The sequence below is a fragment of the Trachypithecus francoisi genome, unplaced genomic scaffold, assembly GCF_009764315.1.
Source record: "Trachypithecus francoisi isolate TF-2019V2 unplaced genomic scaffold, Tfra_2.0 Lachesis_group5, whole genome shotgun sequence".
NCBI classification, from domain to species: Eukaryota; Metazoa; Chordata; class Mammalia; order Primates; family Cercopithecidae; genus Trachypithecus; species Trachypithecus francoisi.
The window spans coordinates 146,642,596-146,663,849 of NW_022681470.1; the positions used below are offsets into that span (position 1 = coordinate 146,642,596).

Sequence of the window (21,254 nt, forward strand, 5' to 3'; positions counted from 1 at the left end):
GAGGTCAGGAGCTCCAGACCAGCCTGGCCAGCATGGTGAAATCCCCTCTCTACCAAAAATACAAAAATTAGCCGGGCGTGGTGGTAGGCACCTGTAATCCCAGCTACTCAGGAGGCTGAGGCAGGAGAATCACTTGAACCCAGGAAGCGGAGCTTGCAGTGAGCTGAGATCGCACGCACCACTGCACTCCAGCCTGGGCAACAGGAGTGAAACTCCGTCTCAAAAAAAAAGAGAAAAAAGAGAATTACAAAAAATTAGCTGGGCGTGGTGGCACATGACAGTAATCCCAGCTACTCAGGAGGCTGAGGCAAGAGAATCACTTGAACCCAGGAGGCAGAGGTTGCAGTGAGCAGAGATCGCACCACTGCACTCCAGCCTGGGTGACAGAGAGACTCTGTCTCAAAAAACAAAAACAAACAAGCAAAAGCTTTATTTACAAAAGCAGCGAGAGGGCCGGCGGTGGCCTGGGGACTCCCCGTCTGGCTGTGGGAGTCTACCTGCCGTTTTTGCAACATGCTTTTCCACTTGGAAATCCTTCAAGGCTGAACTCAAAGCCCAGCGGCCAAGAGGGCTCTGCTCATAGGAGAAAGGGCACAGCCAGGGGAAAGGGAGTCGACATGTCCCCATGGGATCTGGAGCCCAGTGCCCATGCCACCGTGGAGTGTGATGCAGGCCAGGCCACAGGGTCTCATCGCGTACTAACTGGCACTGTGAACAGGACCTGCCTCCCGGGCCCACAGGACAATCCAACAGGAACAAACAGAACAGCCGCCCTCAACAAATCCCAGGGCTCCTCCGCCAAGGCCTGTGTATGGGGAGCCAGGGCCTCCAGGACACTTTCCCCACTCCCGCCTAAGCCAGTGCTTTTCCACTCGGGCCCCCCTCCAAGGCCTGGGTCCCTAAAACAGCAGGCATGTCTTGTTCAGGGCTCCCCCAACAGTGAGACAACTCCACATCTGTGTGGACTCCTCTGCGCCCTTCACCCGCGCTGTCCTGTGGGGAAATGCTGGGGGAGTCGGTGCTTTCTCAGGTTTTTTTTTTTTTTGAGACGGAGTCTCGCTCTGTCGCCCAGGCTGGAGTGCAGTGGCCGGATCTCAGCTCACTGCAAGCTCCGCCTCCTGGGTTCACGCCATTCTCCTGCCTCAGCCTCCCGAGTAGCTGGGACTACAGGTGCCCAGGTGCCCGCCACCTCGCCCGGCTAGTTTTTTGTATTTTTTAGTAGAGATGGGGTTTCACCGTGTTAGCCAGGATGGTCTCGATCTCCTGACCTCGTGATCCGCTCGTCTAGGCCTCCCAAAGTGCTGGGATTACAGGCGTGAGCCACCGCGCCCGGCCTTTCTCGGGTTTTTTTTTTTTTTTGAGACGGAGTCTCGCTCTGTCACCCAGGCTGGAGTGCAGTGGCCAGATCTCAGCTCACTGTAAGCTCCGCCTCCCGGGTTTACGCCATTCTCCTGCCTCAGCCTCCCGAGTAGCTGGGATTACAGGCGCCGCCACCTCGCCCGGCTAGTTTTTTGTATTTTTAGTAGAGACGGGGTTTCACCGTGTTAGCCAGGATGGTCTCGATCTCCTGACCTCGTGATCCGCCCGTCTCGGCCTCCCAAAGTGCTGGGATTACAGGCTTGAGCCACCGCGCCCGGCCCTTTCTCGGGTTTTAAGGCCCCTGCCGGTGCTGCAGCAGCAGCGACGTAGGCTTCACCCTCTGGATCTGCCTCGATGATCTGAGCAGCTGCTTCCACACCGGCAGCTCCCCACCTTCTCTCACTCTGCTGACACCAGGGGGTGCTTGGAAGGGTCTGTGAGGACGCAGTGTCTGGGCTGACGGGTGAGGTTCTGTGATGAGGGGAGGCTGGCGACGCTGCAGCCTGGAGGGGGCTTCCTGGGAGGGACAGCTGGTGCAAAGGCCCTGGGGTGGGAGGAGGCGGCTTGGTGTGTGGGGGCCCACGATGGAAGGAAGGAGATGGACCGGAGGCTGGCAGGGGCCTGGGCACTCCACAGAGTGACTCCCCAGCCATGTGCGAAGTTTGGGTTCCTTCAGCTGCCAGCGGAGCCACAGGTTTTCAGCTGGGCGGGGGAGAGATCTGACCCCAGTTTCCCATCAGAGGCTCCCCTCTGCTACGGCTGAGCCCGGGAGCCAGGCGGATGGCAGGGACCCCTGGGGACGCGGAGCCAACTCCGGGGCGGGTGGCACTCACCTCCACGCTGGCGATGAGCCAGTCACTCACGGCCTTGCTCTGTACCCCGCTGGTGACCATCTGGAAGCCATTGGCAGTGGCCGTACGCAGCAGTACTGGGGAGAGGGAGAGGGCGCGTCAGCCTCGGCCCAGCCAGGGTCCCAGCCAGGGGACGTCCCCAGCACCGACACCGCAGGTCGGGGGCTCGGGTGGAGCCAACCAGCTGGGTGTGGGACGTGACAAGCAGATTTCGATACCACGTGATACCCGTGCTCCCCCTAGCACAACCTTCTCTCAAAATGATTCACATCTCCGTTCTGGAACGTTCTGCTGGGGAATTTCTCCTCCATGCCATTCTGATCGTTTCCTCCCGGGCCCTCAATAACAGTTGTTCACTTAGAGACTTAGGGTCAGGGCCTGCCCGATAATGCCTGAGAGTTCACACAACTTTGAGTCTGCACTTCTGTGCTTTAAAGCGTTTTAAAAACACAACTTTATTTTTCTTTTTGAGACAGGGTCTCATGCTGTCACCCAGGCTGGAATACAGTGATGCAATCATGGCTCACTGCAGCCTCCACCTCCCAGGATCAAGCAATCCCCTGTCTCAGCCTCCCAAAGTGCTAGGATTACAGGTGTGAGCCACTGCGCCTGGCCTAAAAACACAATCGTTTGAAATAAAATAAGGGATAATAAAAAAATAATAAAACAAAAATGAAAACGCAACTGTCATGGGTATGTAAAATATGATTGGCCGTGTGCGGTGGCTCACGCCTGTAATCCCAGCACTTTGGGAGGCCGAGGCGGGCGGATCACGAGGTCAGGAGATCAAGACCATCCTGGCTAACATGGTGAAACCCCGTCTCTATTAAAAATACAAAAAATTAGCCGGGCCTGGTGGCGGGCGCCTGTAGTCCCAGCTACTTGGGAGGCTGAGGCAGGAGAATGGTGTGAACCCGGGAGGCGGAGCTTGCAGTGAGCTGAGATCACACCACTGCACTCCAGCCTGGGCGACGAAGCAAGACTCCGTCTCAAAAAAAAAAAAAAAAAAACAGAAATATGATCACTGGGGGAAGCATGCTCCTGGGAACTCTCTGTAAAATATATATATATATTTTTTTCATGTCAGAGTCTCGCACTGTCACCCAGGCTGGAGTGCAATGGTGCGATCTCAGCTCACTGCAACCTCCTCCTCCCAGGTTCAAGGGATCTTCCCACCTCAGCCTCCTGAGCAGCTGGGACTACAGGCAAGCACCACCACACCTGGCTAATTTTTTAAATTTTCTGTAGAGACAGGGGTCTTGCTATATTGCCCAGGCTAATCTTGGACTCCTGGCCTCAATCGATCCTCCTGCCTCAGCCTCCATAAGTCGTGGGACAACAGGCGTGAACCACCATGCCCAGCCCTCAACATCCTTTTTACCAGCTGCATAATACTCCACCAAGTAGATTCCTTGTTCAGGTTGCAGTGAGCCAAGATCGTGCCACTGCACTCCAGCCTGGACAAAGGAGTGAGACTCCATGTCAAAAAAAAAAAAAAAGAAGATTTCGCTTTCCTTCTTCTCTAACTGGATAATTAAGTTTTTGCAGAACTATACTCTTCTGTTGCCACAACAAAAATGGCCATTGTCAAGACTTTTAACCTAGAGCAGGGGTTGAGAACGGTTTCTGAAAAGGGCCAGATAACGCTTTCGGCTTTGCCGGCCAGATGGTCTCTGTTGCAGCCGCAGCAATTCAGCTCCGCTGCTGGGAATGCCACCCTGGACCGTGCATAAATGAACGTGGCCCTCTACCAATAAAACTTTATCAACAAAAACAGGTGGCCCCTGGGCCGGCATTAGCCAACTCTGGATCTAGAATCCCACGGATCTGGCTGTGTAGGATGAACCTTTCTTTTTTTTTTTTTTCTTTTTTGAGATGGAGTTTTGCTCTTGTTGCCCAGGCTGGAGTGCAATGGTGCAATCTCAGCTCACCACAACCTCTGCCTCCCAGGTTCAAGTGATTCTCCTGCCTCAGCCTCCCAAGTTGCTGGAATTACAGGTGGTCGCCACCATGCCTGGCTAACTTTCTGCATTTTTTTAGTAGAGACAGGATTTCGACATGTTGGCCAGTCTGGTTTCGAACTCCTGACCTCAGGTGATCCACTGCCTCGGCCTCCTTTTTTATAACTTGAAACCACAGCACCAAACTGCTTTTGCTGGGGCTGGGCCGGGACACGCCTGCCTGTCATGCCCTGTTCTCTGCCGCCCTGGGCTCTGGGGCCTCCCTTCTCAGCCCTGCTACCCCAGTAGCTGACGACTGCCCTGGGCAGGCCCCTCAGCTGCCTCCTCCAGTTCCTCTTTCTCCTCACTCTCCACAGCGGCCACTCCCATCCTTCCCCACCACAGGTCCCACCACAGAGCTGCAGGCTCCTGCTCTGAGCTCGCTACCAGCGCCCCGGTTCACAGGGCTGGAGGAAAGAAAGGTATGGGTCCCTTCTCCGTAAGAACACGGCCGGCACACCCACACCGCCGGCACACCCACACCGCCGGCACACCCACACCGCCGCCGGCACACCCACACCGCCGGCACACCCACACCGCCCGCACACCCACACCGCCCGCACACCCACACCGCCGCCGGCACACCCACACCGCCGGCACACCCACACCGCCGGCACACCCACACCGCCGGCACACCCACACGGCCCGCACACCCACACGGCCCGCACACCCACACCACCCGCACACCCACACCGCCGCCGGCACACCCACGCCGCCCGCACACCCACGCCGCCGCCGGCACACCCACGCCGCCCGCACACCCACGCCGCCCGCACACCCACGCCGCCCACACACCCACAGCGCCCGCACACCCACAGCGCCCGCACACCCACACTGCCCGCACACCCACAGCGCCCACTCGAGATGTGACGCTGAGAATGTCTTCGGCAGGTAGAGAACTGAAGAGATGGCCCATGTCTTCATCAACCCTGAGCCCCTGAGGATGGGAAAGGCTTCCCCTGAGTCCGTGGTTCTGGTCTTTCGTGTGCACAGAGCCAGTAGCCGGGTGGGGGACAGGGGACTGCAAAAATGCGGAGTCCCAGGTCCCAGCCCGGAGGTGGTAATGAAGCAGGTCCATGCAGGGCCCAGGAACCCCCACTGTTAACCCCGGCGAAGGGATGCCTCACACTGAGGGTGGAAACAGCCCAGGGTGACCGCAGCCCTCGGGACGGGGACGCCTCCCCATGCCCATAGCTTCCGTCCCTGCAGCCCGGAACCCACCTTCAGCAGCAGAGGCGGAGCCCTGGGAGGCGGAGGCGGCTTGGGTCTGCTCGTAGATGGACAGCAGGGCCTCGTCCTCCACGGCAAAGTACACGGGGACGATGGTCTCCATGGCCAGCATCTCGGGCTCAATCTCCATGAATTGCTGTGGAGCAGACGCATGCTTAGGGAGCTGCTGGCCTGGCGGGGGTGGCAAGGTAGCAGGGGGGCCAGTGGCTGTCCCTGGAGGGCAGGCAGGTCCTCAGAGCACGGCATCAACCATAGGACACTCACAGGAAACCAGGGCTTCCCCCATCCCACCTGCTGCATCTCATCTGCACAAGCATCTTCACCCAGGGCTCCTGCTGGATTCTACCAGCTCCTGTTCACTCAAGGCAGGGTCTCTCGTGCAGCCCTGTGGACCCTAGGGCCAGACCTCTCTCCGGGGTGGGGCCGTCCTGGGCACTGCAGGGTGCTGAGCAGCATCCCTGGCCTCCCCCCACTCCACACCAGGAGCGGCCCTCCCTGAACACTTCCGGTCATCACCCAGCATCCTCTGAAGACAGAATTGCCCCCAGGGAGATCAACGGTGCAGGGGAACAGTCCATCCTACTTTCCAAAGGGCTCAGAGAGGCGAAGCGACCTGCCTAGGCTCACACAGTTGCCTCCAACTCCTGCCCCAGCTCTGGACCCAAGCCGGATGGGGCAGGGCAGACGCTCACCCGGACAACGTCCTGGGGCACGGCGGCCATGGCCCTGGGCAGGATGATGACCACGGCGCCCGCCGACTGCCGCAGGGCCTTCTGGTACTGCTCATAGGAGAAGTCCAGTAGCCGCATGAGGACACAGCGGCGGCTCAGCACCTCCGCCGCCATGGTGCGCGCCTCCGTGTTCAGCACCGCGTTCCGCGTGCCTGTGGGGACAGGGGCGGGGTCATGAGCCTCAGCAGGTGGCCAGGCCAACGGAAGGGGACAGATCCAGGCCAGGAACCCACCCAGTAGCCCCAGCCCCAGCCCAGAACCTGGAAGACCTCCGACTTGAGAAGCTCCCAGGGTTCCCCAAGCCTGCACCCCGCACACCGGGTGATGGGCGCTGTGAACGTGTGCCAGGCCCATGCCCACGGGTTCAGTGCCACGCTAACCCTGAGACACTCTGGGATTCTCAGACCTCTTGAGAATCTTTGTTTTTTGGTTTTGTTCTTGAGACAGGGTCTCCCTCTGGCACCCAGGCTGGAGTGCAGCAGCACAGTCTCGGCTCACTGCAGCCTCCATCTCCCAGGTTCAACGGACTCTCCTGCCTCAGCCTCTCGAGTCGCTGGGAATTACAGGCGCCTGCCACCATGCCAGGCTAATTTTTGTATTTTTAGTACAGACAGAGTTTTGCCACATTGGCCAGGCTGGTCTCAAACTCCTGACCTCAGGTGATCCGCCCACCTTGGCCTCCCAAAGTGCTGGGATGACAGGCGTGAGTCACCACGCCTGGCCCCCTTTGAGAACATGATAAAAGCAGAGCCCCTCTCCCGGGAGAAACCCACACTTCCCACCCCCATACCGAAGTCCACACAGGATCCTAGACCAGGGCTTGGCAAACCTCTTCTGCAACAGACCAGAGAGTATTTCTGGTCTGTGTCTCGACCACTCAGCTCTAAAACGGCAGGGTGAGTGCAGCCATGTACAACAGGTGGAGCTACGTGCCAATAAAACCCTATTACATAGGCCCAGGGCGGGCCGGATTCGACTCCTGTTACGGGGGTCCCGGCTGGGGAATGCTCCCCTGAAGCCTGTTCATGGGCCCCAGGTTAAACCCCTGCACTGAGCCACGAGACTGGAACAGAGCCCCTCTCGGGCTCGCCTGCTCTGGGTCTACCCTACACGCCTTGGACATTTGAGCTTTCTAGAAGTCCAGGGGCTGGGGCGGCAGGAGGCTCAGCAGCTCGGGCTGTGGTGCGTCTGAGGCGAGGTGGGGCTTCCCCAGAAGGCCGGGCCGTGGCTGAGAGCCTGGGGCTGTCACCCCCGACAGGCTTCTTCGTTTCCGCGGTGGTGGTCCCCGCAGTCGCTGCTCTGGAAACGCGCCAGGGCTCCTGGTTTTGCTGCTGCTGTTTGCTTCCTGGGACTGCTCTTCCCTCCTCTCTCAGCAAAACGTCCTCCACCCAAAAAGACACAGCTCAGGGGTCCCTGCTCTGTGCACCTGAGCTGCACATGCACCCCCCACTTCCTGCCCCTTCACCCCTGCAAGTCTCAGCACCGCGACAATCTACCTGCTGTCCGCCACACTCTGCGACGGCCACCTGAGGGGCCCTGGAAGGACCCTGGAGAGCGCCGGCCCCTCTAAAGGGGCCACCCGTGTTCAGCTGGGACACAGGCCTCAGTGGACCACACAGGAAAGCTGGAAATCCCGATTCTTACATCACATCGCCCAAATGTTAAAAGACAAGCAATGATCTAAAACATCTCAGCGCCGCACAGGCCAACCCAACGCCACGCAAAGCACGGAAACAGACCTGACGCAGGTGGCCCGGGTACGGGCCTGACGCAGGGGGGGCCAGGGGCGGGCCAGCGGGGCCTCCCATGTGAGACCCATGCAGGAAGCACTCAAAATCACAATGCCCAGAGCCAACTCCAGCGTCCCCGTGGGAGCCAGCCCCACTCTGAAGGTGGATGCTGGATGCTGGGGAACCCTCATTCTCTCACCTCCGCACAGACGCAGCTCTTCCCAGGGCCTGCGCTGAGCCTTGGGCTTGGGGCCAGGGGCGTGCATGAGTCCCCAGCTCTGCTGTCCAGCAATGTGCTGTCTGGGAAGCAGCGGGAGGGAAGCAGCCTGCTCCAACGGGGCGTCCGATGGGCTGAGCTGGCTGTGTGGGGGGGGGACAGGTGGGACACGGAAGGGACACAGATCCCAGGTGGGAATGGGCAGGGTCACAGGTGCAGCACAAGGAGGTGGGCACAGAGAACCACCTCCAAGGCCTGGGATGGAGGAGCCACAGGGGCCACGCCGCCAGGCCCAGCAGCCTCACCCCCGTCCCCCTCTGAGTCTGATGTCACCAGGCCTGTTGGGGGCCCTTCCTCTTCCCGTGGGAAGCCCCTCAGGGAGGTGGCAGCAAAGCCCTCAAGGGAGTCCTGGGGGCTCCTGCAGTGCTAGGAGCACCCTCCCCTGCACCCCACCTGTCCCCACATGCCCTAGCCTCCCGGGGCGGCTCCAATGCCACCTCTTTGGGGCCAGAAGATGAGGCCCACTGGCAGGCACCCCACTGTTCTCCGGGCCTCGAGTTCCTACAAGTGGGACACAGGACATGCTTTAGGGAGCGAGTGAGGCCGGAGAAGGGAAGGAGCAGCAGCAAGTCAAAGGAATGGGGATGGACGCCAGCACCCAGAGCTCCCTGAAGGCCACCGCCTCCCCTTTAGGATGAAACCCCGCCCATCTGGGCCCCGCCTCGTGTCAGCACCAGCCAAGGCCATGCTGCCCTCCGGATCCCAGCCTCTGCTCACTTGGGGCCCAATGGCAAGGGCTCTCTGTGACCAAGGCCCATCTCCCCAGGAACACAGATGGCCTTGGGTGGCCCCAGCCTCCCTCGAGGGCCAGGGTCGGGCCAGGTGGCCACAACCTAGTGTGGACACGGCCCTCTGTGGAGGTGAAACCAGCACCAACTCCCTCAGACCTGCGTATGAATGGGCAGAGGCCACTTGTGGTGGATGCCATGGAGGGCACCGGGCATCCTAAGAAAAGTCACCAGTTCGTGTGACAGGACTGGACCTGAACAGCGGCCTGGGCACCTATCTCTCTATCAAGGGCCAGACGGCCAACCTTTCCCCTCTCAGGCCACAGGACTCTGGCACAATCACTGAGCTCAGCTGTTTCTGCGTGAAAGCAGCTAGAGACAAGATGCTAATGGATGGACATGACTGCATGCCAATAAAACTTTATTAACAACAATAGGCAGAGGGCCAGACATGACCTACAGGCTGCAGTTAGCTGGCTCCCAGATGAAGGAGTTCTGGCAAGTCTGACGGACTTGACAGATCCTGGGAGCTGGGCACTCCAAGGGGTGCTAAGGTTCCCACCTCACATGGGCCATGAGCTCCACGAGCCCCCCTGCTGTGAACGGCAGCAGAGCCCAGAAAGCCTTCACCCAGCAGGGCCAGAGTCCACTCACAGGAGAGGGGCGCTGCGCACCTGGCCAACAAGACCCAGATCACACCCAAACACAAAGGGCACCGCCCCACCCTGCGTCTCTCAACAGCAGCAGGAAGGAAGCTGGGAAAGGAATCTCCAGTGAACAAGGGTTGCAGCTCCTCCCGGTGGGGCACCCAGGGGTGAGAGCACACCAGGAAGATGGTGGTGGAGGGTGGCCTCCAACGCAGCACACCGGGGCATCTCAAGGGCTGTCCTCAGCAGGGCTCTGGTCCAAACCACCCCCAGTCTCTCAGGGGCGGCCACAGCGACACAGAGAGGTGTGCCGACCGGGCCTTGCCTACCCTGCGAGAGCCGGGCTGTGCTTCCCCGGGCGCAGATGAGGAGCACGAGGCTGAGGCAGGAGGCAGGGCGGCTGCCCCACGGGCTCCTCCACTCACCTCTAGAGCCCACGGACCAGCTGGGCGAGTGCCAGATACAGGGGAAGCTGGGCCCAGCTTCCTCACCAGGAGAGAGAAAAGCTGGGGGCCAGGGAGGAGGGTACAGGGGAGAAGAGGCCGATGAAAAGGAAGACTCCGAGGAACCCAGGATTGTGGGCAAAGGCTGCAGGGAAGCGAGGAAAGGGGCAAAGGCTGCAGGGAAGCGAGGAAAGGGGCAAAGGCTGCAGGGAAGCGAGGAAAGGGGCAAAGGCTGCAGGGAAGCGAGGAAAGGGGCAAAGGCTGCAGGGAAGCGAGGAAGGGGCAAAGGCTGCAGGGAAGCGAGGAAAGGGGCAAAGGCTGCAGGGAAGCGAGGAAAGGGGCAAAGGCTGCAGGGAAGCGAGGAAAGGGGCAAAGGCTGCAGGGAAGCGAGGAAAGGGGCAAAGGCTGCAGGGAAGCGAGGAAAGGGGCAAAGGCTGCAGGGAAGCGAGGAAAGGGGCAAAGGCTGCAGGGAAGCGAGGAAAGGGGCAAAGGCTGCAGGGAAGCGAGGAAAGGGGCAAAGGCTGCAGGGAAGCGAGGAAAGGGGCAAAGGCTGCAGGGAAGCGAGGAAAGGGGCAAAGGCTGCAGGGAAGCGAGGAAAGGGGCAAAGGCTGCAGGGAAGCGAGGAAAGGGGCAAAGGCTGCAGGGAAGCGAGGAAAGGGGCAAAGGCTGCAGGGAAGTGAGGAAAGGGGCAAAGGCTGCAGGGAAGTGAGGAAAGGGGCAAAGGCTGCAGGGAAGTGAGGAAAGGGGCAAAGGCTGCAGGGAAGTGAGGAAAGGGGCAAAGGCTGCAGGGAAGTGAGGAAAGGGAGACAGGACTGCAGGGGAAAGGGAGGGAGGCGCCGCCAAAAAGGGGCCGAGAGAAACGGGGAAGGAAATGGGGTGAACGTTAGGAGGCTGCGGAGAACAGGAGGCCACACAAGGAAATGGAAGGGACTCCAGGAGGCTGGAGAGGGTGTCCGTCCTGCTGCGGAATGGCGGGACACCTGCTCACTCAACAGCCAACATGCATTCCCTGGGCGGGCGTGCGGGGAGAGAAAGGGGGCCCACACCCACCCAGGGACAGTGCAGGAGCCACCAGATCCCACCTGCCCGGGGGGCTGGAGGGAAGCCAGGTAAGCTGGGGGCCCAGGCAGGAGACGCCAGGAGTGTGAACACGGCCTCAGAAGGGCCTGGAGAAACAGGGTATCTCCAGCTCTAGGAGTGGGAGCTCTGGAGTACAGACTGCCCTGGAAACCCCACGGGAACTGCTATGACAGCCACAGCCACGTGTGGCTACTTGGGTTTATGACCCTCAAGCAGCACTGGAAATTCTGCCCCTCAGTTGCACAGGCCACGTTTCGGGGGCTCAGAGCCTCCTGTGGCTGTTGGCTCCTGTGCCAGGCAGCAAAGATGGAGGCGATTCTACAGGATGGTGCCGCTCAGGACCCTTCCCCGGGGAAAATCCCAGCCAGCGTGGAAAAACGCGGTCATTGCATTAGGAGCCCCTGGCCTTCCACTGCAGCCCCTCCAGAGCCTGGGGCCTTGGGTTTACACCACCACTCTGCCCCAGGCGCGCTTCCTCTGGACACTGTGGACATTAGGACCGGATCGCTCTCTGGGGTGAGACCGTCCTGGGCACTACAGGGAGTTGAGCGGCGTCCCTGGCCTCCACTCACTCCATACCAGGAGCACCCGCAGTCGTGACAACCACAGATGTCCCCAAACATCACCCAGCGTCCCCTGGGTTGACAACAATGGCTCTAAATGAAAACATCGTAACTCTCGGGCAAAACGGGACCTAAGGCCAAAGTCTGGTTCCATCTCCAGAGATGGGCTCCCCAAGGGCTGCAGAGGCTGGGGTCCCCGCACCTCAGGCTGAGTCTGAGATGTGATGAGAGGGACCAGTCCAGGAGAATCTGAGCTCGGAACTAAGGGGGCCGGGAGAACATGTGGACGGGACTCCTTTACAGGAGAGGCCAGGCCTTGACTTCCAGGGACCTGAGGAGCCAGGCTGAAAAGAAAAACCAGGGACCAGAAGGTTCTGGAATGCCAGGGACAGCTATAGCCAGGAAAAGACAAGCGAATGTGGAATGTCTGGACACTGGGGTCAGGGCCACGACGAGAGGGAGCGGGGCTGTTGAGAAGGAGACTTGCAGAATCCAAGGGCAACGGAGGCTCTGCGGGTGCGAATTTGGAAGGGGATGAGGAAATCCTGGAAAGATGGAACAAGAGGGGTTCTGGGAAGGGGGTGAGGAGGCTGAGCTGAGGGGGTGGGTGTGCATCAAAGGCGGAACAGAAAGAGAGTCAATGGGAACCCCAGGCGAGTGGACTGAACTGGGGACGTGGGAGGAGGCCAGGGAAGCTGGGCTACCAGATTCTGAAACATGACTCACGAACTGGGACCTGAGAGCGTCAGGTGTCTGGGAAGAAATGGGCCCCTGACGCGGGGACCGGTGACCAGAGCGAGAACACTCAGAGCGGGGTGGAATTTGGGCACTGGACAAAATGCACTTGGCACCCAGGGCCGTGGGAGGGGGTGGGGAATGCCGGACCACGGCGTCGGATGGCTCAGCCTGGCAGAAATCAGTGCGAGGGCCTTCAACTCCAAACGCAGTCAGCTAAAGGCGGGAGGCCTGGGAACACGGACGTGACCCAGTGGATCCGGAGACCAACCAGATGGTCTCCAGAACAGGGCCTTGGGCGCTGGAGGTCAGGACGGGAGCGTCTGCTCAAGTGAGCCCGGACCAGGAAGCCCAGGGGGCCGAGGGGGCCCAGGAGGGAGAAACTCGGCAAGGCAGGTAGACGCAGGCCCGGCTGGGGAGAGGAGAGAGGGGACCTAGTGCTCCAGGGGCGCGAGACGCTTGGCCCGGCCACGAGTTCTGGGGCAGGGAGCCCGGGGCAGGGGCCGGGGACTGTGGGAGGGAGCGCGGGGGTTTCCTGGGCGCTAGGCAAGGAGAGTCGGGATTCCAGGGCACCCGGGGGTCCAGGGCATCAGGGATCTGCCTCGCCTGGGGCCTGAGCATGGGTCGGACGGCCCAGGCCGGAGCTAGGGATCGGCCTGGGGCTGGCCGGGCCGGAGTGGCGTGGCCGGGGAGAGCGGGGAGCCCCGAGGGTGGGCCGGGGACACGCACCGTAGGGCTGGCCCTGCAGGTCGTACTGCTGCATGCGGTACACGGTGAACTCGTGCGCGGCGTCGGCGGCGGGCAGCGGCGGCGCCACCAGCAGTAGCACGGCGGGCAGGAAGACGATGAAGCCAAGCGGCAGGCACGACGCCTTCAGCATGTTCTCCAGCACCTCGCCCGCTTCCTCCAGCATCCTGGCCGGCGGCGGGGCCGCGCGGGGCGGCAGCGGGGACGGGACGGCGGCGGCTGCGGCGGCTCCCGCGGACTCACCTCGGCATGGGTAGCCGCCGGGGTCCTGCGGGCGCCGCGCCGGGCAGCCCGCACTAGCACTGAGGTCCTGCGGGCACCGCCGCGAACCGCCCCGCCAGCCGCGCTGCCTGTCGGGAATTGTAGTCCACCCGGCGCTCGAAGCACCCCATTGGAGTTGTAGGCCCACTCTGGGACTCCCGGAAGGTACGGCAGGCTGTTCGGCTAATACTGCTGAGGTTTCACATAAACTCCAAGTCAAAAATGCAATAAAATGCTTTTAAAAACTATTTCGCGACATCACTATCTTAACCCTTAACGTCTTTGGCGTGGGTGGAATTGGGGTGAGGAGCGAAAGGTGAGGACAGGACGTGACCTTCCGACCTGGAAGGAAGTTGAGGCTAAAGGGAAAAGGAAGTGCCGGTGTGGCGCGCTAGGTCTTCTGGGAGTTGTAGTCCCATCGAACAAACAGAAAGAGTCACGGGAACTGTAGTCTTCCTGGCAGAAATTGCTGAGAAAAACAAAAATCACTTAACACTCCCAAGGATGTAGATGTCAAACTCCACGAGGGCAAAGACTTTTGTCAGTTTTGTGCATATGATGTATCCCCGGCACCTAATACAAGACCTGGCGAACAGCAGGTGGCCTATACCATTTTTGAATGAATGAATGAAAAATAAAAAGTCATGATAGTTCCTAAGGGAGGCCGCAGTGGGTTGTGGGACTTGTAGTCTGGAGCCTGTGGTTTGTGCAGGGATCGGTGGCAGGTGTTTATATTTATCTTTATTTATATTTGGGGCATACTTATACTAAAAAAGTATTTGTTATTCATCAGAAATTTAAAGTTAATTTCTGGGTGTTCCATGTTGGTCTTTTTCTAAGCTGCCAACCCTAAGAACCCAGTGTTTCAGGGCTGGAAGTAGCTAAGGAACGTCCCTTTGTACAGATGGGCAGACTGAGCCCCAGGGTGCAGCAGACAATAGCTCTGGCTCTCAGCACATTATCATCCCAGTCTCCGTACAGCTGCCTAAGGAGTCAGGGTTTCCTTTCTGTCCCGAGTGAGAAGTGGCATTTGTGCTGATTAAGAGCCTGGGCTCAAATCCCAACTCCTCCGTTTCCCAACTGTGTGACTTTAGGCAAGTCGCTTCACCTCTCAGAGCCTCCGTTTCCTCACATATAATGATAAAGAATCAAGCACTCTCCCCGCCAGCACCGTGTGAGAATTCTGTTTACTTTTTTATTTATTTATTTTTGAGATGTAGTCTCTGTCGCCAGGCTGGAGTACAGTGGCTCCATCTCAGCTCACTGCAACCTCCACCTCCCCGGTTCAAGCGAATCCTGTGCCTCAGCCTCGCGAGTAGCTGCAAATTACAGGCGTAGGCTGCTGCGCCCGGCTGGAAAGGGAGTTTCTGAGCGTGCTGCTGGATCACTGCGCACCTACTGTGTGCCAGGCTGTGTGGTGGGTGCTAGGGACACAGCCAGGACCCCGGCAAAGTCACGATATCCACCGACACGGAGCTCGAAGTCCGAAGGAGGAGATGGATTGTGTGACCAGGGGCGATGGGAGCTGGGATAGAGGACACACAGGCAGCTGGGGGAAGCCCCGAGGAGGCCTAGGGAGGAGAGGAAATCAGGGAGGCTTCCTGGAGGAGGTGACACTTAAGCTGAAACTCAAAAGATGAGCCGGGGCAGTCGAGTGAAGAACGAGGGGAAGCTGTGCCCAAGTAAAAGCAGAGCTGTCATGCAGGGAACGCAGGCAGCTGTGGGAGCCTAGAGGAGACCTAGGGAGGAGGAGAAATCAAAGAAGGTTTCCTGGAGGAGGTGACACTAAAACTAAGGTACAAAGAATGAGCAGGCAGAAGTTGAGTGACGAATGAGGGTAGGTGCGTGCTAACAAGGCCACTCTGTCAGGGGCAACAAAGGTCAAGCGAAAAGCCCCCAGATGGGAAGGACCGAGAAATAATTCAGCTCAGCCAAAGCAGGGCAGAGGGGGCAACAGGGTCAGCCAACACAGGACCAGAAGGCAGACAGAGAGCTCCGGGCCTGCCCAGACTCCACTCATCCCGAATTCCACCAACACCGCACGTTGCCTGCTGTGGTCCCCACTACACACACAGAGAACAGGAATCAGGAAAACATAAGAACTACCCTGGCTCATCATGCCCGCAGAGGGGTGTTTGGGACTTCACTGGTGAAATGGCCGGCCACAGTTCCATCTGTCTGCAATTGGCCAGCCATAGTAGCTCATGCCTGTAGTCCCAACGCTTTGGGAGGCTGAGGCAGGATGATCACTTGAGCCCAGGAGATCGAGACCAGTCTGGGAAATATAGCAAGACCCTGTCCCTCTCTTTTTTTTTTTTTTTGAGATGGAGTCGTGCTCTGTCACCCAGACTGAAGTGCAGTGGCACAAACTCGGTTCACTGCAACCTCCGCCTCCTGGGTTTAAGCAATTCTCCTGCCTCAGCCCCCCAAGTAGCTGGGATTACAGGCATGCACCACCACACCTGGCTAGTTTGTGTATTTTTAGTAGAGAAAGGGTTTCACCATGTTGGCCAGGCTGGTCTCAAACTCCTGACCTCAGGTGATGCCCCTGCCTCGGCCTCCCAAAGTGCTGGGATTACAGGCGTGAGCCACGGCGCCCGGCCCCATCTCTCCAAAAAATATAAAGTTAGCCAGGTGCAGTGGTGTGCACCTGTGGTTGCAGCTACTCGGAAACCCAAGGCAGAAGGATCACTTGAGCCTGAGAGACTAAGACTGCAGTGAGCCATGATCACACCACTGCACTCCAGCCTGGGTGACAGAGCAAGACCCTGTCTCTAAAATAGAAAAGAAAATAAAGAACTGTCCCCTCAAAATCTACGTGATCACCTCATAACCCCCAGGACCTCAGCATAGGATGTTATTTGGAACATAGGGTTGTGGCAGATGGCATTAGTTAAGATGAGGTCATACTGGAGCAGGGTGGGCCCTTAATCCCATATGACTGGTGGCCTTAGAATAATGGGGAAATTGGCCGGTCGTGGTGCTCACGTCTGTAATCCCAGCACTTTGGGAGGCTGAGGCATGCAGATCAGCTGAGTCAGGAGTTCGAGACCAGCCTGGCCAACATGGCAAAACCCCATCTCCACTAAAAATACAAAAACTAGCCAGGCATGGTGGTACCTGCCTATAATCCCAGCTCCTTGGGAGGCTGAGGCAGGAGAATCACTTGAACCCTGGAGGTGGAGGTTGTGGTGAGCTGAGATTGCCCCACTGCACTCCAGCCTGGGCGACAGAGCGAGAGTCCATCTCAAATAATAATAATAATACATAAATAAATACATTTAAAAATAGGAAAATGAGCTGGGCTTAGTGGTGGACTCCTGTAGTCTCAGCTAGTCAGAAGGCTGAGGTGGGAGGATCGCTTGAGCCCAGGAGTTTGAGACCAGCCTGGGCAACTTAATGAGACCTTCATCTCTTAAAATAAAAAAGGTTGAAGGAGTTGGGGGAGTTTGGACACAGACCCAGGGAGGACACCTCGTGGAGATGGAGGCAGAGATGGGGGAGATGCTTCTCCAAGCCAAGGAACATCAAGGATGCTTGCCACCAGCAGGACCTAGGAGAGGCCTGGGCAGATCGCCGTCAGCCTCAGGAGGACCCGGCCCTACTCACACCTTCATCTCAGACTTCCGGCTCCCAGAATTACGACAGCAGAAATGTCTGCTTTTCAAGCCTCCCCATCTGTAAGACTGTCATGGCTGCCCTAGCAAATCGATACACTAAGAGGCTAAATTTTTATCTTTCATTTAATTTCCTTTTTTTTTCTTTTGGTTTTGTTTTTGTTTTGTTTTTTGAGACGGAATCTCACTTTGTCACCCAGGCTGGAGTCCAGTGGTGCGATCTCGGCTCACTGCAACCTCTCCCCTCCGAGTTCAAGTGATTCTTCTGCCTCAGCCTCCCGAGCAGCTGGGATTACAGGCGCCTGCCACCGCGCCCAGCTTATTTTTTGTATTTTTAGTAGAGGCAGGGTTTCACCATCTTGGCCAGGCTGGTCTTAAACTCCTGACCTCGTGATCCACCCGCCTCGCCCTCCCAAAGTGCTGCGATTAAAGGCGTGAGCCACCGCACCCGGCCTAACTTTCATTTAATTTCAATGAATTTTCTTTCTTTTTTATTTTATTTTTTAGAGACAGGGTCTCACTCTGTCACCCAGGCTGGAGGGCAGTGGCACGATCACGGCTCCCTGCAGCCTTGACCTCCTGGGCTCAAGTGATCCTCCCACCTCAGCCTCTTGAGTAGCTGGAACCACAGGCACGCACCACCATGCTCGGCTAATTTTTTCAATTTTGGAGGATTTTTTTGTAGAGATGTGGTTTCACCATGTTGCCCAGGCTGGTCTCGAACTCCTGCGTTCAAGCAATCTTCCTGCCTCGGCCTCCCAAAGTGCTGTGATTACAGGCATGAGCCACCACGCCCAGCAATTTCCATGAATTTTTAATAGCCATGTGTGCCTCATGGCTGCTGTATTAGTGGGTAAATGGCCCCTACACACCGCATTCCCATCGTGCAGTGGAGAAATCATGACTTAAAGCAGAGCTGTCTGAGCCCAGGAGGCGGGTGGGGTGGGTTCTGACTGCCTCTGTCCAGACACTGGACTGGACGGGGCTGGCTTGGTCCTGGGAGGAGGTGGTCGAGAACTGTCTATCAGCTGCAAATGCTGGAGGCTTCCGGCTTCCCATCTGCACTGAAACTGCGGCTACCCACCCCATGGGGCCACCGAAATATAAACAGATTCAAATTAAACACAACCTACACTGCGAAATTCAGTTCCCTGCTTGCACCGTAGCCCCGTGGGGCTGGTGTCTCCCGTACTGAATGGTGTGGAGCTGGCACGTCAGCCTCTCTGGCTGGTGCTGAGGGCGTACCGGCAACCTTGTGCTACGGCTTCAGTGATTAAACCACTTGACAGACCAGGAAAGCTGAGGCCGTTGGTGCTGAAGGGGATGTGAGGGAAGATCCCCCAGGCCCGGAAGCCAAGGCGGCTGCCGGTGCCGGCCCCCAGACTGGGTTCCCAAAAGATGCAGAGGCCAGAGCCGCTGCATGGGCCCTGCTGTTTCTAAAGGGGAAGCGAACAAGAAGAGGTGGGGTTAACTGTCACTGTTACCCCCACTTCCTGCAACGTCCAGAGGTTGTTCACACACGCACACTCTCCACCCTTACAGCCACGCCTCCAGGGCACTGGCCCGTGGCCCTCTCTAGCAAAGACACACCTAGCTGCCCCTAGATCCACAGCCCCCCTGAGCCACGGTCCCCACACATGCACACAATGGGGAATAAGAGGCTGCAACATCACGTACCACGATCGAACTTCAATGTTGCCAGGACATGCATCCCACAGTCCACCCCTTGCAGCCTGGGAGCCCTACGGAGGCCCGCCCGGAGAGGGGCTGGAACTTCCCAAGAATCACACAGAAGTGGGAGTGTGGGGAACCCACTCGCCCCCACACCAGGGCACTCTGTTCCTACAGGGAGGTGGGGTGGTTGCCTCCTTGTCCACGGGGACCACGGGAGGCTCGTTTGGTGTCAGAAGGCCCAAGAGGCCACCAGGACGACCACGGGGGGCCTGTCCCGTTCTCCGCTCCCCATCCAAGCGAGGCTCCGTGCACACGGCTTCCTGCACCCCAGGAGGGCCTGCCTGGCACGTACCCGGTGGCTGCACCGTCCGTATGCAAGGCTGCAATCTCAGATGCTCCGCACGCTGGAGATGCTGGACAGGGGCTCCCGCATCCGAAAGCTGAGTGACCGGGAGCCCCGAAAGCTGTCCCTCGGCCTCAGAGAGCTGTCGGTGGTGGAAGTTCCAGAGTGAGCCTCGACGGCCTGGGCCAGGCAGTCCCCAGGACCTCGCATGCCCAACCGGAGACACCCGCAGCAGAGGAAGCTGAGCACGGCTCTGCACACCTCCCTGCTGCGGAAGGAGTAGATGATGGGGTTGACCGCCGAGTTGAGGACGGCCAGGGCCAGGATCCAGTCCATGCCCCGCAGGTACTCCTGGGCCCAGAGGTTGGAGCCAAAGACGTCGGCCAGCAGCAGCCCAAAGAGCGGACCCCAGCACACCAGGAAGGCCAGCAGGATCATCAGCACCGTCTTCAGCAGGCGGCGGGCCTTGCGGCGGGCAGCCGGGCGTGGGGCCTTCTGCCCACTGGCCCGCACCAGGCGGAAGATGGCCCCGTAGAGGCCCATGATGGTAGCCAGGACGCCGGCGAAGATCACCAGGCAGAAGAGGATGTAGTGCTTGGAGTAGAGGGGCAGAAGGCTGGAGCAGCGGTCAAAGGCGCACAGGCAGTTCCAGCCCAGCAAAGGTAGCATCCCCAGCAACGTGGCCAGCAGCCAGCAGAGGCCGATGAAGCTGTAGACGCGGCCGGTCTTGGTGGCCCCACTCTCGGCCACCGGCCGCACCATGGTGGCAAAGCGCTCCCCGGCGGTGAACAGCAGGCTGAAGGTGGAGGCGGCCAGGGCAGTGAAGAGCAGGCCCTCCCGTAGGAACCACTGGGCGGGCGCCAGGCGGAAGGTGCGGGCCCCCGACAGCAGCACGTTGGCCAGGTAGGCCGCGCCTGTGAGCAGGTCGCTCAGCGTGATGTTCACCAGGCAATAGTAGACCCAGCGTCGCGACCGCATGTGGCTCGTGATGGCCGCCAGCACCAGCAAGTTCTCCAGCACCACCAGGCAGCTGGCGGCCACTGACAGCCCCCGCAGGGCCCCCAGGCCGCCGTCCTCCGGTCCCCCACGCCCGGCCAGCCGGCCCGAGTGATTGTAGTGCATCACAATGAGCCGGGTGTGCCCGCCGGCCACCAGCTGTTGGCAGGACTCGGGGACCACCGGGGTCCCCGTGGCGTTCATGGCCTCCCCCGGGGGCTGACTGAGGCCCCGAGGCAGGGTGGAGCCACCCGACTTACTGGTCTTGGTTTCCTGTTATTTGAAATTTCCTGTTATGTTCAAGGTACCCTCCAGGGTTGAGGTAAGGCCGAGGACAGGGAGGGGCACCCCAACGGTCGGCCCCCACCCAGGCTCCTGGAGACAACCTGCTGGGGCCGCCCCAGCTGTGAGACCCCCCCCGCCGACCTCTGCCCTGGCTGCCCTCTTCCTGTCCTCGAAAGCCAGAGACCCGCAGGGAGCCCCAGAGCTGTCATTCACAGAGGGGAAATGGGTCTCCACTCAGGACGGGCCCCCCTCTGCAGCCGACGACTCCTCCTGCCAGCCCTGATCACCCCTGAAAGACTCGTCTGCCCCACTGAGGTCTCCCCAGATGCTCCAAGCACGCTCAGCACACAGCAGGTGCTTAATAAATGTCAAGTGCCTGCATGGCCTTGAGCACCGACTCCTCCGACTTGATCCCCTCAATGGGGCCGGATGCATTATACAATATCGGCCCTGATGCGTTACAGAAGGGGAAACTGAGGCTGAGAGAGCCTGAAGCGTTACAGAAGGGGAAACTGAGGCTGAGAGAGCCTGAAGCGTTACAGAAGGGGAAACTGAGGCCCAGGGAGCCCGATGCGTTACAGAAGGGGAAACTGAGGCCGAGAGAGCCCGATGCATTACAGAAGAGGAAACTGAGGCCCAGAGAGCCCGATGCGTTACAGAAGGGGAAACTGAGGCCCAGGGAGCCTGATGCGTTACAGAAGGGGAAACTGAGGCCCAGGGAGCCCAATGCGTTACAGAAGGGGAAACTGAGGCCAAGAGAGCCTGATGCGTTAGAGAAGGGGAAACCTAGGCCCAGGAAGCCTGATGTGTTACAGAAGGGGAAACTGAGGCCAAGAGAGGCAGCCTGAGGCCGACTTCCCGCCCATGGGAGGACATGCACCTCCAGGGAGAGGGAGACCCAGGGACGAGCTGGTAGGGTCTGGGGGGCAGGCCCCCATTTTGGGATTCATGGTTGCC

The 21,254-nt window shown here is 59.1% G+C and overlaps 2 protein-coding genes across 5 annotated transcripts in view; both read right to left on the bottom strand.

Moving 5' to 3' along the window:
• The window catches only part of NCLN (nicalin), a 31,573-nt gene extending 12,754 nt beyond the window's left edge, over positions 1–18,819 (bottom strand). For 2 of the 4 annotated variants that reach the window (XM_033198212.1, XM_033198211.1), the window contains exons 1-4: positions 13,104–15,697; positions 6,133–6,323; positions 5,432–5,576; positions 2,193–2,287 (exon numbers count right to left, since the gene is read on the bottom strand). In XM_033198212.1, the coding sequence (XP_033054103.1) occupies positions 2,193–2,287; positions 5,432–5,576; positions 6,133–6,323; positions 13,104–13,287 (615 nt within the window). In that variant the 5' untranslated portion in view covers positions 13,288–15,697. Of the gene's footprint in view, positions 1–2,192; positions 2,288–5,431; positions 5,577–6,132; positions 6,324–13,103; positions 15,698–18,676 lie in introns of those variants that run through there. The other 2 variants (XM_033198210.1, XM_033198209.1) reach the window with 2 other exon arrangements.
• On the bottom strand, positions 18,669–20,741 carry S1PR4 (sphingosine-1-phosphate receptor 4). The gene has a single exon (XM_033198213.1). It carries the CDS (start codon positions 20,214–20,216, stop codon positions 19,062–19,064), a length of 1,155 nt encoding a protein of 384 aa, XP_033054104.1. The 5' UTR covers positions 20,217–20,741; the 3' UTR covers positions 18,669–19,061.
• Between the last annotated feature and the right edge of the window lie 513 nt (positions 20,742–21,254).

Coding starts and splice junctions, on each gene's coding strand:
- S1PR4 (XM_033198213.1), bottom strand. CDS start 20,216: ATGAACGCCACGGGGACCCCGGTGGTCCCCGAGTCCTGCCAACAGCTG.